Raw genomic sequence first — 15,512 nt, 5'->3', positions numbered from 1 at the left:
TAGAAGAAGCTTTGAAAGGTAAAACTACCATAGAATAACATTATCTTTATCTTAGCAGACCAGTCAGAGAGTTCAAACTGAAATGGCATTTCATGCTCAGCAATAACGTCTCCATTCGTAAATGGCACGTGGGGCATTTATACAACTGAAAAACAGGGATTAGTGACTGCAGGATTCCCAGTTCTTGAGTTGACAGAGGGGATATTTTCATGGAGGTGACACTCATGGGTTTCAGAGGCCTCCCCAGCCCAGAGCTGGCACTGATAAATCACTAAATTTAGTGACTAACTAAAGACTGAGCGCACACTGCACATTGGCATAGATCACATCTAACAAAGGACATCCCAGCAGAGGGGCTGCGAAGAAGCCCCACAGTCTTAGAGACCCTGCAAGGGAGGGGGAACCATCTGGGATTGGTGTTTTCCTTCAGCCAAGAAAGGACATGACTGGTCTTAAATTTCCAGCCAAAGGAAACAAAGCTTCACCATTCCCTTCCACACAATGGCAAACCTTCCCCTTTCCTACCAGTGCCCTGTGCCTGAGCCCTGAACTGAGAGCAGCTGAGGAGTGAGAGCTGCAAAGAGTCGAACTGCCTTCACAGCCATTCTCCTGCCCTCTGATGAGTTACTCTTGCATCACAAGATTTTCATGAGCAATGTTACTAAGCCAAGTGAAAAACTGAATTTCTGCTACCTCCAAACTCCCAAATCTTAACATTTGGTGTTTGAGGCCTGTTTTGCCTTGCAAGAAATTACAAAAATCTTTTGTCTCTGAAAACAGAAAGATTTGGGGTCACACAATAAAAGTGAATTTTAAAAAATTCACAAATTTTGCCTAACAGCATTCACACAGATCCTTACTGGTGACCTATTGTGTTCAGTAATTTACCCACATGCCAAATCCCTGAACACTGAGCTAAGGAAACTGCTTTTTACAGCTATAAAAAATATTGACAATTCCAGAGTCACCACTACACTCAGGAAAAAGCAAGGTGTGCAGTACATGCAGCCATTACCTCTTTTGCAAACTGCTCTGGGATTGTCAGAATACGCAAGTTGTAGCACTCAGCAGAAACTCTTAATGGAGAGCATTTAAAACAAAATCTGCTGAAAGTATGTAAAGGATAGCTTACAGCTGAAAAATGGAAATATGTTAAGAGAATTGTTGAGAGAATTCCTAAGCTTTGGGCCCTGAGCTTTGGTTTGGACTTTTCTATTAGCAAAAACAAAGATCTGTGCTTAGAATAAGTCTCCTTACTCAAAAGGTAGCAAATAAGATGGATTTTATGAAGGCAACAAAAGGCCTTGTGCTGCCCCATCCCTGGGAAACGATTCATCATCAGGGACCCACACTGGTCCCAGGCAAAGGCACCCACTGGGCAAACTGGAAATCCAAGGTCCCAGCAGCAGAGCTGCCAGAGCAGGATTTGCAGCACAATCCACAACCTGTAGTTTGTGCTTCTTCTGTGACAATGGGGCCCTGCAAAAAGAGTTCCAGAATGAACCTAGGGATGCATGGATTGTTCTGGCAGGCTGCACTGCCTGGTGGTCTGAACCCCTCAGCTGCCCTGCACTGAACTCCTCACCTCAAAACTCCACCACCCTGCTAACAGTAGCTACTCAAAGCTCTCCTCCTTCAGACCTGAGTTGAAATGGTATTCCAAATTCATTAAAATTCCAAATTCCAGGAATTCCAAATTCATTGCAACAGTGAATTCTGTACTAAATATTGGCTTTTCAAACCATGGGCAACACAGGAATCTTTACATTGACAGGCAAAGCAGAGAAAACTCCCACTGCTGTAAATATACCTGCTGTATATTTGTTACTCCAGGAGTGCCAAAGCAATGTTAAGCAAATTTTACTGTGTTTAAAAGCCTTTTTCTGTTCTAGATGTTTACAGTTTTCTAATGGTAAATATGGGAGAAAAGATGAATGATTTATGACTGCTCAGTGTAAAAAGTCAAACAACATATTAAAACAATGCTTCATAGCATGGGGAAATGGAGTTAAGCAGACCACTTTCATGGTGGTTTTTATAGACAGGAAATGCATAGATTTTTGACAGGGAAAAAATTTAAAGATAAAGAGAACGGTGTTAAATGTTGTTAAACCTTTATTTGGCCTACAGCAAAAGATAAAGCTCATTCTGTCAGATATCTAAGAGAAAAAATCTAAAGAGATGAAAACCACAGCTTTTTAACTTAAGTAATTCCTCTTTACAAATATTCTCAGATGAGATTGAGTGAAACCCTCCACCGAGCTACATCCTGAAAACAAAACTGTTTCCAGTCTCTGTTAATATAAAAGTGAGCAGTGCTGATCAAGTGATAGAAAAACAGTGGAGGAGCAGGATGGATCCTGCTGTTTTCCTCAACATCTCTGAATTCCCTGCTCCCAGGACAGCAGCCCCTTCCCTTCCTTGCTGCAGGTCTAATGGATGGCACATTGCTGCTCAGGCAATTGCCCTGACCCAGTTGTGCAAGGAAATAAAGAGCCCCTGAATTGACTAAGGAGTGTCACAAGGACAGAAGGAAAGATTGGCTAAGGGAGCACACTGGCAGCTGGAGGAGCATCCTCAGGTGCTGCTCAAGGAGAATGTACATTTTAATTTGTATCCCATTTACTGCAATAGGACAGAAGTTTAGGACATGCCATGGAGGACAAGGTGGCAGTCCAAGCAAAGAAAGGGAAAACAAGTTTTCTGTATTTCTGAGAACAAATAGCTGTCTCTAGCACCACATCATTGTTTTACTATTACCAGCTAATACAACAGCAGACTGGAAGTGCAGCTGTGGTCCACAGAATATTTGGCATTTCTGGCCCAAGCATAATCCCTCAAGTAATGAAAAACCTATTTCTATTTCTGCATCCTCGCTACTCTTCATACTGAAGAGGCTGCGTCTGTCTCCCATTTATTGAAGCTTATTCTTCATCTAGACAGCCAGAGCTGGTTTGTATTAGAAATTAGGTTTTAAATCACTATTTTTCTATTATTTGTTTTAGGATTTTCAGGAAGCCTCGAGAGGTGCAGAAAAATTCTGCTGGTTGGAGAAGACTAATACTGTTCATGAGCCAAGCACCAAATCCCTAAACACTTGCATAAGAACTTTGATGCTTTTAAGGTTCAGATTCTGGCCATGAAGACAACATGATAATAGTTAAAATTACATAAAAATGTTTTTAAAAAAAGTCAAACTCCCCCTGCAAGAGTAAGACTAATCAGATCCCTGAGCTTTTCTTAATGAGGAGACTCCATTATGGTCTCTCTTTTCTCATGTGGTTGGAGTTTTGCATTTCAGTGATTAATAGATTCTCATGATGTAAAAGGGGGATACGCATGAAGAAAGAAACAACAGGTAAAATAAATTTTTGGCTCAATAAATCAGATGAACCTCAATTGCCTTTCTTTTCTCTTGCTGCCCCCTGCTACCTTGTGGCCAGTTTCAACAGGATTCTCTATTTTCAGGTCCCATCTCAGCACCACATTCTTACCAACATGCACAGGTCTCTGCTTGGAAAAGGCTTGGATGCTAAAGGCACAGTAACCCATCACCATGAGGTACACATGGGGCCTTGGTGCTCCATTTCCCAGCTCTGGTAATTTTAGTGTGCCTGCTGTGAAATTGCTTCACTTCTCTTTCAGTCTAAGGTTCTTTTGCATTTTCCACAGACCAGCAAAAATGTCACAAGTTCATATCTGCTCCTATATTACCTTGGGATACTCGCTGTGTACTCCTGACATTTTCCTAGCATTCATTAATTTTCTCAGCATATCAAGCACTATTTACCTCTCTTTTAAAGCTTTTAATAACTGAACACAGAAATCCTCTAGTGACAGAAGGAGTCTCTTCCTTCTGCAAAAGAAAATATTACCCTTACAACTCCAATTCCAACTGTCAGGAGCAAAACCTGAGGTTGTTGACAACCCACCTTCCTTGGATTGAAGTAGCTCCCCTGGAATTACAGATGAGTTTCATGGCTTCCATATTTAGGAGGCAACTTGTAGCAGCAAAGATCCCAATTGAGAAATGAAATCTCTTGATGGTTTTGGAGGTGCTGTGAGTACAACTGCATATAAGTCAGTTTTTTATTTGAAGTTGGGATCCTGAGCAGCAGCAGTGGATCCCTGGCATTCTGCTGCAGCCAGCATGGATGGAGCCCTCTGAGCAGCCCCATCCTGCACCCCCAGCTCATTCCTCACCCTCTGCACCCCCAGCTCATTCCTCACCCTCTGCACCCCCAGCTCATTCCTCACCTCTGCACCCCCAGCTCATTCCTCACCTCTGCACCCCCAGCTCATTCCTCACCTCTGCACCCCCAGCTCATTCCTCACCCTCTGCACCCCCAGCTCATTCCTCACCCTCTGCACCCCCAGCTCATTCCTCACCTCTGCACCCCCAGCTCATTCCTCACCCTCTGCTCCCTGCATTAGAGACCTGCAGCCACCTGCACCTCGCAGAATGTGGAAGCCTCTTGCAGGAGAAATAAGTGAATTGAAAGAAGATGCAAATATACAGAAAATACAAAAGAGAGCTGCAGGGATAGTGCACTACACCCAAATTGAAACAAAACAGCTGTGAACATGCAGGGATGAGCAGCATCTATGGAACAGGCTGTCTGACCTTTCCAAGAGCCTTGTCAGCTCCAGGCTGGCTCCTGCAAGGCAGGTGAGGAGCCACAGACACACCTTGTTATCCAGCACGTGGGGAACCTGCTCTGCCACACTGGCAGCAGCATGTGGAAACATTTTCTATTCTGTGCTTTTCTCAGAAAGTGTTTAGTAAGAAAAATGTTGGAGGAAATCAGCTGATCAACCAACCAGCAAATTAAAATAAAGCTTGAAATTCAATTAACTGCAGCACTGTTATGCATTATGTATAGTACATTTTAAAAATTAAATATGACACAGAGGGATAAATCTGGACACCCCAGAGAAGAAAACAAACTAAATCTAGAGCATATTTACAGTTTTAGGTAAGGTTCTGTAAGATCAACATTAGAGAATGAAATTCCTTTTCCATTCAGGAACTGCATTAATACAATGCTTGGCTTTCCTAGTAATTATTTAGTAATAGCCAAGATAAAGACATTAAGAGTGTTTTATAATCACACAGTGGGGTTCAATACTGATTCTCTCATTATCAAATCTGCTCAACATACAAGTCAAAACATGATTTTTCTAACCAACTACATTCTTCACTTTGGCATTGTAATCCAAGCTTCTGATGTCAGAAATGATTATGAGAAATTCAGAGAGTTTGCTGACTATAAATATACATCCACCAGTCCAAAAGGGAGCCTCTCCTTCCTATGCACATTGCTCTAATAAATAAAATACTTATACAAAATAATTTTTGGCCTGCCTGTACCCATTCAAAGCAGCCTTTTGGACCTCCAGGTCATGGAGAAGATAAAGCCACACACAATCTCTGTCCTTGGGGCTCTTCAGGAGCAGAGTGGACATAAGAGATGACCCATTTGGAGCAGAAGAGACATCCAGAGGTGCCTTCCAACACAAATCATCCAATAACCTTGCAAACCCAAATCTGGACTGCAGAATTTGTCCTGGGGGTCAGACAGGTTGTCACAGAGGATGTCATTTTTCCTGTTTATAGCTACAAGGCTGTCTTGTAAGGAATTAATAACAAGGCACAGCATCACACAAATTTGGTGTATCAGCTGCTCAAACTGTCTGACCTTGCAAGTCAATGACTTTATTACTGGACATACAGAATATATATGGTGGCTGGGATCTGAGCAGTGACATGAGAAGGCAGGTCAAAGGCTGATGCAACACTACATAAAATTAAACCCTGAATAAGCAAAAGCTGAAATAAACCTGAAAACTGTTTCTTAAACAGCTTTTAAATCACTGAGCTCAATTCATCCCATTATATTATATGATGAGTAAATTTTTCTGTGATATTTCATTTCTCTTTCAATTTGTTCAACTTCTTTTGCTCCACAAGTTCCCTACAGTGTTACCCTGTCTTATTTTCACAAACTGAATTTAATTTCAATTTTTTATTTTGTCTTCCTTCAAGTTCCTTGAATATTCCTTGAATATTCTCTTGTCTTTATAGTACCTTTAAGTATTTTTGTGGGATTTTTTTAAGGCATTCATAATGCTGCTTTAAGAGCTACATTAGCCATACTTACAAAATCCATGTCAAATCTTTCAAGACTCTGTGAGCCCACAGAGCAATAATTCTATTCTTAAAGGCAAATATGTACTGCTATACTTAAATAAATAAAATCCATAAGCACACTGAGTGCAAAACAACACAGTGAGTCAACAAAGAAACACAGCAACAAATAATCAACATAAATGAATCTATAAATGATCAACTGGTGATCTCAATCTAAATAACTGCTAAGAGAGCAATGCCTCCCCAGGAAGAAATGAGACATTTTACCCTGGTATTGAACATTGACTTTTCAGAGAGAATGACCACAGCTTTATTTGATAGGTATCTCTGACTTGGCATTATTTAATCTTCAATATCCCTTATGCTTACCCTTTGCCTGAAAAATGGCCTCAGCTCAGTTTGCTGGGTTGGGTTATAAAGCATGTCTCACTAAAATACCTCAACATTTTTTCATCATTTCCCCCCCTGGCTTCCTGCAAGTCTCATTCTGCATCTATTTATCTCTGCTATCCCTTTGCCCTGACAAAGCTGTGTTCTGGGATTAAATTCTAGGCCACTAAAACATTCATAAAATTAGGTATTTGCACTGATGAAAGTGAGAATAGGCTCTGTCACACAGCCATCATGAAATCCAGCATATTTTCTAGTTTGTGCATGGGAGGATGGCAAGGGCATGTGAAGTACAACCTGTACTTCACAACTGAGAGACAAAAGAGAAAGCACCTCTGAGGAAGCCATTCCTGCAGCTATGATTAAAAAACCCAACGTTTCTGTTATATAACCAATTACTCTACTAATAAATTACTAATTGTAAACAGCATCTCTCTGTAATATCTGGGTTGGCCATTTCTGTCCTGTCACATCACAGTGCTCATTTCCTTGGCACTAACCTTGGCCAAGCAGATGTTTTGAGCAGTGCAGGCACAGCCAGGACAGCGAGCTCTGGCCAGGCAGTTGTGTTTCTTTACTCAAGTTGAAAGCAATATATTTTAACAGCTCCTGGGGAGCACTACCAGCATGTGTGAAAAGCATTTCCTCAGACCCATCCTAGATTGTGCTGTGCAATTTGCATTAACAACCCAAAACGTGCCCTGAAAACGCAACTCCAGTGACACATGGAAGAAAACATTCTGTGATCCTCCCTGTCCCTGTCTCCTGCCAAGGCTTCAGAGTATGCTCAGCCTGGTAGCTGAGCAAGAAAAATTTTCAACTGCAAGAGCTGAGTATCGCTGGCCAGGGGTGTATGTACAAATCACAAACGGGACGGGGCTGCTGTGGAACGTGCCTTGATTTTCCAGCATCAGTCTCATTACATTGTTATGCCAATGGGAAGATGCCACCAGCTCACATCTCAGGCAGCAGACCAAGAATTTATTGTTACAACTTCCTTTATAAGTTTTTTGACCAATCACACAAAGCAAAAGCACATTGACAGTAGTTCTATCTAACCACTATAAGCACACGTACCTTTGGTTAAAATAATGCTTGCTTATTTCAAATACAATACCTGCTTGTAAGCCTTAAAACACAATGCACAGAGCTCTATTAATTATCTTCCAACTTCCTAATATCTTGCTAGATAAACTTTTCTGTAGCTTAGGGAGTTATTCTAGACAAGTGCTAATACAAAGACCATTGTTCTATTTGTCTTTGCTTTTCTACTTTTTAAATAATTTTTCTGCTGACCAATCTCATGGCTGCTGCTTAGCTCTAATCACAGTTCTGCTGTTTCTGAGGCCTGCATTTTGCAGCTTTCCCAAAACCCTCTGATTTTGTAGATTGCCACACTAAGCTGAGCACATGACAGCACTTTGGGAGTCATGGGAACAGTGGGCTCACTCCAGTTTGAATTGCTGAGTTTCATGGTATGAAAATGTCCCACAGACAGAACTGCCCAGGCTGTGAGCCTGCCCCTCCACACTGAAATCCTCTTCTCCTTCTCCCAAAAATCTCTGCTAGGCAAATCAGTACTACATTGGCCTTTCCTGAAACACATCTGTGGATCAAGCTTTGGCTTTTGACTTGGGAAAAGCCCAGGAAAACCATACCCAAGGAATTTCATGTCAGTGCTCCTGTTCTTTGTGGCATTAAGCACACAATGCAGCTGGAGCAGCTTGTCTCCAGGAGAACTGTCCTGGTAACATAATGAATCTCACACCTTTGGACTGTGGAACAGGGAAGGGACACTTGCTAGGCTAAAAAGCCACATCTGAATTTCCTGGACACAGGCACCAAAATTCCCAATCTTGGCACCTGTTTTTTATGGAATGAAGCCAGATTGTTTTTCCTAAAACTCCTCAGAGGTAGCATCAGATAAGCTCGTTGAGCTCTACCATGCTTTTCTCACTCAGATTGACTGATAGCAGTCAATAAGAATCACTGAATGTGTGACATTTAAAATATGACAGGCATATTCTACAATTTAATTATTGCCCCTAACTGACACCTATTTTCAATGCAAATTTAAGAACAGAACCTTCTGTCATCAGCTAATCTTGCAAGATGCAGCATTCCCTTGGTTTACATTGATTTCAAGTGAATCTGATTGCGGTGATTGGCAGCCAGATGCCCTCTGCCTCTCAGAGGTTCCAGCCTTGCATGATTCTCCCTTTTTCAGTCTGGCTTTCCAAAATGTCTAGCAAATTTGATTTCAGCGAAGTCTGGACAAGACAAAGGCTGTGGTTTTCTGACTGCACAAGCAATAAACAAATGCAAGATAAGAAATCAAATGAAATGGAAGCTCCTGTTTGTAAAGCACAACTCAGAGAGAGAGAGAGAGAGAGAGAGAAAAAAGGGTGCATTAGACAGGCACTTCAGCAACCTATTTTGATGAATCTTCATCTATGGAATCAGAGTCAAAAAGACAACCTGAATTAGGTGTGGAAGAACTTACAAACATGAATGAACAACAGACTTCATCCAAGCTCTTACAAACTGACTCATTTGAGGGAAGAAAATAAGTTGATATCAACACCTGAAGGATAAAATTTTATGCAAATTTTACCATGTAACAGATATTTGATGCAGAGACTTCTACTTCCAAGTCAGAAATCTTTACAGATTTTTTTTTGTCTGACTCTTACACAAACAAAGGAAAACTTCTTTGGCACAAGTGGAAAAACTACATAAATTAACCATTTGTTTCCCTATATCTTATAGTCTGTGAATAACTATTTTTCAGGTTCTTATTTCAAATTCTAAAAGAAGGACATTTTCATTTGCTTAATTAACTGCAAGACCCTTTGGCAATTCAGTCCTTTCTGTGGCACTGAAGTGAATATATTATTTCAAGTTTATGCAGAAACCTGAAATTTATCTTAAACCTCATGTGTCTTTAAGGTCAAATAACAGTGAGGAATAAATGACTAATAATACTTTCAAGTGCAACATAGGCACTAAAGGTGTGGTGCAAGCTTGCTGCTCTCATAGTCTAAGTCATTTTTCTTTAATTTTTCTTGTATCTTCTTGCATATGATAGCAGATAAAAATAGCATCAATATCTGTAAGTTTCAGTGTGAGTATCAAGACACTATTTTCAAGTGAAACATCTTTAAACCCATCACAGCTTTTAATTTCCACAGGAAATAACAGTCCAGGGTTTTGGGTTTTTTCCCTGCAGGAAAGTCTAAATATTTAAATTACCATATTTTTAATGTACTGACATGTTGATGGTCAGATGTTCTTTGATGCTCAAAGATAGATTGGCAGAAATCAGAGCAGCATAGGGGCTTACAAAAATGTGGTATTTATGTTTGGCAGCAATTACTTTGTGAAAAATGCAAGGTGACTCTTCTTACGCTCCTTCTTTCTTCTTTTTTATATTTTTCTCCTCCAACTTTGGCATGAATCAAAAGAGCTAAAAACTAATTTAACATGACAAATGCTTTCATCACTCCCTTAACCTCTGAAGTGAACACACTGACAAAGACAATATGTGTGCTATATGCTTTCCTTTTGACACTTTATAAATTACTTTCCTGTAACTGGGTTTTACCAGCAGCCCAATATCTTCAGGATGTCCTAATTTGAATGGCTGCTTCTACATTCTTCACATGTCACCCCTGGATAATAGGAATTACTCCTGGGCTCTGTGAAATGGTGCAGGAGTCTCAGGGAGGAATGGGACAATTTCATTTCCATCCTGCATGCTGGAGTTTACCAGAAGGCTGTGCAATACTAGCATGTAATACTCTGAATTTTGTTCACATCTGGCTATTGAGGAAACAGGGAGCAGTGACAAACCTGGCTTTAAATGTGCAGCCACCCCTGTGCATGCCATGTAATGGAAAAGTTAATTGGAGCGACTTTTTTCCTATTCTCTACTATTAAAAACAGTACAACAATTGGCCATAGAAGCATTTTAAAGTGCTCTTTCACACACCCCATCTGCACTTTTTTCCTCTCTAGTCCTTTAACAAGAAGACCAAAAGTCACCTGCTTTATTTTCAACTTGGTGAATTTGATCTGTGTTAAAGTTTCTGCAGAAACCTTGCCAGTGTCAAGGAACTCAGACACAGACCAGTTTGTCTGAGAGGGAAAATGTCTGCACACAGAGCCCAGCCCGTTCTGCACAAATGGGTGCCCTAGCACACTGCACCCCTGCAGAATTTTCTCCCAGACATCAGTCAGGGTAATTTGCAGAGGAAGATTTAGAAAATTTCAGAAAACAGTGGTACTGACTGGCCTAAAAAGGAAGAATCTACCTAAATAGCCAGACTTTGATGACATATTATGATATAAACCATCAATCTATATGCAACTTAAAAAAGAAAATAAAACCCCAAGTTACCTTCTAACAAGGCATATTGCCATTATTTTGACAAATGTTTAACTTAAAATCTCAGTAATATCTTTATTTAACATCAATTATGTAGTGTGGAAAAAAGTTGCAAAGGTTATTTATGCACTATGAATTTATTTTTAGAGCATTAAACATATTGCCTTTTCATTTCATTCATTGTATTTTTAGTTGTGTGTTGGAGGAAAGGCAATGGGAAAGCCTAATAATTTTAAAAATATTTTTTCTTTTCTATCAGTTATGATATTTTTTTTTTGTTTCTCTCTTTAAATCACTCTCATTATTATTTTTTTTTCATGCCAGCCATAATCTTATGCAATCTCAAAACCCCCTGTTTAAACCTGTGGACATCATTTTTTCAATGATCCATCCATATCAATTCTCCCATCTCTTTTATGATAAGACAATTTATTTAGAAATCCTGAGGAGTATAAGAACTTCAAAGTACTCTTTGAATATAATTTACCCCCTATTTGCCATCACTGCCTTTTGCATTTGGTCCTGCAAGAGTCTGGACCAGCATTGACACAATCACATTCCCACAGATACCCTGACAGACCTAAGGAGCAGAACCATTGGCTGCAAATTTTGATGAATTTTTCCATAACTCTTACTTTTAGCTAATGTAACCCCAGTGATAGAACCTCTGCTGTGGTAGAGAGCAAGAAATTTTCTTTGTGGACATGTAAGGCAGAAATACAATAGCAGCACCTTCAAAGCCTTTCCTTTTTTTCAAATCAGGAGATGATTTAGCACCTTAAGTCACACTGTTGGAGGACAGCAAGGGTTAGTTTATAGCTGATGGTCTTACTCCTGGTTTTTGTCATGTGCAATGAATTGTATGATTTTTTGCTGAGAGTGAAGGAATTAATTTAATAAATGGCCTACCAAAAGCACTTCACTTTTACCTTTCTTTTCTTCTCATGCATCTAAGGCTACAGCACTGCTTTTTTGTTTTTTCTTTTCTCTCTCTTCCATCACTTTAAATTATGATCAAAGTGGATCTATCAAGTTTATTCATAGGATTAATTTCAGCTATTTTCTGGTTGTGACATGTACTTATTCTTTCCTATGTATGGCATGAAGCTTGTCAGCTAACTTCTCATTATTTAAACCTTGAGCTAACACTCTCTCCTAAACCCTTCTTTGTTGTGTTCACTACCAGCTCTATTGTGCTCATCATTCTTTCAGCTGGAAAGAAGACCTCAAACATTTCTGTCAAAATGGATCAGTTATGTCGTTCCTTGAAATGATAGATCATTCATCAATTATTAAGAGTCAATACATTGCCTTACATTCTCTCTTGTCTTAAAAATGAAAGTGTAAAAAGCAATAACCACGTTGCAAAGCTTTGCTTAAGATTACAGCAACCTAAATACCAAGGAAAAACCACATTTCATAATCCATCACTTCAAAGTTATGCACATGATTAAAATGTTCAACTTGCAGTATATCATTTCCCATGTGCATAATCACTCTAACAGGGAGCTGCTGTATGATAACTGTCAACTTCAATGAATTATGTGCTTTCCAATCTTTTCATTTAGACACCAAACTAAGCTTGTTATTCTTCTGAGGCTTTCTACAGGGGAAATACAGAAAGATGGTTAGATCTGTAGTAGTCAGTGTGCTGGGATGTAGGTCTGGACTAAACAGACAGCAGGGATAGGCAGCCAGTTCTCTCCTACTATTGTATAAATTAATCATATATGGAAGCTCATTAGTATGAAAAATGGGGTTTTCTTAGAAAATGGTGTCTATCCTGAAGAGTCAGGTTATATAGGATCAAAAAAAAGAAAAAAGAGAGAAAATTCAGCACATCTTTATATAGATCTTTTGAGTGCTATATGTGAGAATAGTTTCAGAGAGGAAATAAATCCCACAAAGAATAGGTCTGGAAAGTATTAACAGAAAATATTGTCAAGCTACCATAATTTTGCCATTTACTCAAAGAGCCTAAAGAGTGTGCAGCACTTCATTGTCATCAGCATATTGTTAAAGGCACTTTAAAAGGTAGAAAATACACTGGTAGTTTGTGCATACACCTAAAAAAAGCCCTCTAAAACAACAGAGAATGAGAGAGACCAGTGGAGGGTGAGGAAGTCAGAAATTAATGAAATTAACTAAATTAAGAAAGACAAAATCTCAGCAGCATGTTAAAAACATCTCAAAAACCACAGAAAGGATTAGAACTAAGTGTGGTCACTATTCACATATGAATCATGGGAAATAAACACAACATTCAGGGTTTCTATATTTTTCCTTACAAAATGCTAAGGATGAGTGGAATATAGAAAAGAACTGCATGCAAAATGGAATCACCTTATGATTGAAATGAAACACCATCAGGATTTAGACACACAGACCAATATAGACTGAGAACTAGTAATCAAAATAATTTTGTTTTTTTTTATCTAAAGGCAGAATGTGATGGTAATATCTGAATTCAAATGCCACTGGCTTCTGTTCCTTATATGAATTCACCACCTATCAATTTTTTTTTTCTAAATACTTTTTAAACATATGGTACTACATCAAAAAGCCATTAAATCCCTCTGTTTGGACCATTTATGAGATGTGCATATCTGACACCTAAAGTTAACACTGCACGTTGAGAATCCTGAATCAATTTCTTGCTTCCACTGCTCTTACAACAGTGAACGTGACTGGAACATTTGATTTTCCCTCATTAATCAGTATAAGGAATAATAATATTCTTTGCTCACTGCGAACACACATTTTTGAAACACATTGACCATCCTTTCATCTGCTGAACTCTCATTTTGTGACACAGCCATGTGATTGGAGAGAGGAAACACAGCCTTACCTATGAAATATGCTAGCAAGATGGCAAGCAGGACTGCAGCAGCAATTGCAGATAAAGCAGCACATTTCCAGCTACAGTACTTGGAGGGCTTTTTCAGCTTGAATGCATTCCTGGAGAATGTATTTCTAGGTAACAGCCTGGGAGGTGGAGTGTAAACTGTTCCTGAGGTCAGCGGGTAACCAGGGGAAGAACTGCTGAACAGTGGAGTAGTTCCAGAAGATGTCTTAAACAAGAAATGCCTGAAAAACATAAAATGGAACAGAGTTGAAAATGGCAAGTCCTGTAGTTAAGAGAGAACATCTACTCCTGTACCATTCCAGCTGTCACAGCCTGGTAAATTCAACAAAAAAAGATTTTGTAGGAACATATAGAGAAATGAAAATTCTCCTTTTTTTTTGCTACCAGATCCTAACAACTGGCACTAAAATACAGTGTCAGGATATCTTTCTTAATCTTTTCTGTAATTAGATGCAACTTGACCACATATCAGCTAAAACACCAGCATGACCCATGTTTGGGAGCTCCCTCTGGAATCCACCACTCAAAAAATGTCTTAAGAAAACCACACTGAGTCTCATTTACACTCTTGGCAAAAGCTCCCAGCAAAACCACTGAGAACATACTAAGCAAAACCCATAGTCCTGTAGGAAAAGATCTTGCCAGAATTAGAATTAACCATGATTTTGTGCTTTAACAGTACACAGGTTTGGTTTGAAGAGCCAAGACAATTACCAACAGCACATGACCCAGCAGATAAAACCAGGATTTCAGCTGCCCATACATTGGTTAGGAAGAAAATAATAGAATACACTCAAATTAATCTCAGAAAATTCTGTCAACATATTCCAGACAGAGGAAATGGAGAAAGCAAACTGGAAGACTGATTTCTTTACATTAACTTCTCACAGTAAGGAAGAACTGACTACAAACAGTTCTCAGTAAACAATAAAAACAGAAGCACAGAATAAAGGCTGTGGTCTTACAGAAAATCACTGGGTTTAGGACAGAGAGCTCTGAAGACTTGCTCCATACCCTCTCCCTTCACAGCTCTGAAAAACAAGTGCTTCTTGGAATCCAACAGAATGAAGACACTCAGTAATCTCCAAAATCAAAATCACAGCCTAAAATAACCCAGGTCTGACTTCCAATGTAAAATATGTTGAACATTTTTATTCAGATACAATCCAGCATGTCACTCTCAAACCACCTGTTAGAGCTTTAAAATCCATGTCACTCACTGACAACAACAATTTGGAAGTTGGAGGCTGAAATGTGTTTCCCAAGTCTGCTTTCCAGCCCACCATCATGAATATGCCTACTGTCAAGCATAGATTAGTGGTATACCTATTCTACAGAGTACCACAAGTGATTTTAAAGGCATTTTTTTGAAATATTTGTTTCTAAATAAAACCCAGAGCATAAGAGATTGCACAGAACTTGCATACAGGTAAAAGACAGTAAAAGGAATGGTGGCTAGGCTCTCCAGATTTCTGATTAAACATTTCCATTTGGAGAAAACCTCCGAAAAATATGTTTTTGTAGTTTTTTTTTTTTTTAACAAATAAATTATAAACTCTATTAATGAACATACAAAATCACTTTGACTTTGTTATTGATTTTTAAACTTCAAGTGGCCTTGTACATCCCTTTCAACAGTGGCCAAAATCTAGTTTGTTGTAGAAAATACACAAAAACCGTGGCAATATCTATCCACTGTTACAACTTTTTCTTTGTGC

General features: G+C 39.2%; 1 protein-coding gene across 15 annotated transcripts in view; it reads right to left on the bottom strand.

Moving 5' to 3' along the window:
* Positions 1 to 15,512, bottom strand: part of TENM2 (teneurin transmembrane protein 2) — a 612,801-nt gene that overhangs the window by 150,051 nt on the left and 447,238 nt on the right. For all 15 annotated transcript variants that reach the window (XM_054288118.1, XM_054288120.1, XM_054288119.1 and 12 more), the window contains one exon: positions 13,777 to 14,015. In XM_054288118.1, coding sequence (XP_054144093.1) covers positions 13,777 to 14,015 — 239 coding nt within the window. The remainder of the gene's footprint in view (positions 1 to 13,776; positions 14,016 to 15,512) is intronic.

This window comes from Melozone crissalis, unplaced genomic scaffold (genome assembly GCF_028551555.1).
Source record: "Melozone crissalis strain CALT ecotype California unplaced genomic scaffold, PUWL_Pcris_2 ptg000061l_1, whole genome shotgun sequence".
Taxonomy (NCBI): Eukaryota; Metazoa; Chordata; class Aves; order Passeriformes; family Passerellidae; genus Melozone; species Melozone crissalis.
The sequence above is the reverse complement of the archived record's forward strand: the minus strand, read 5'-3'. Positions and strand labels throughout refer to the sequence as shown.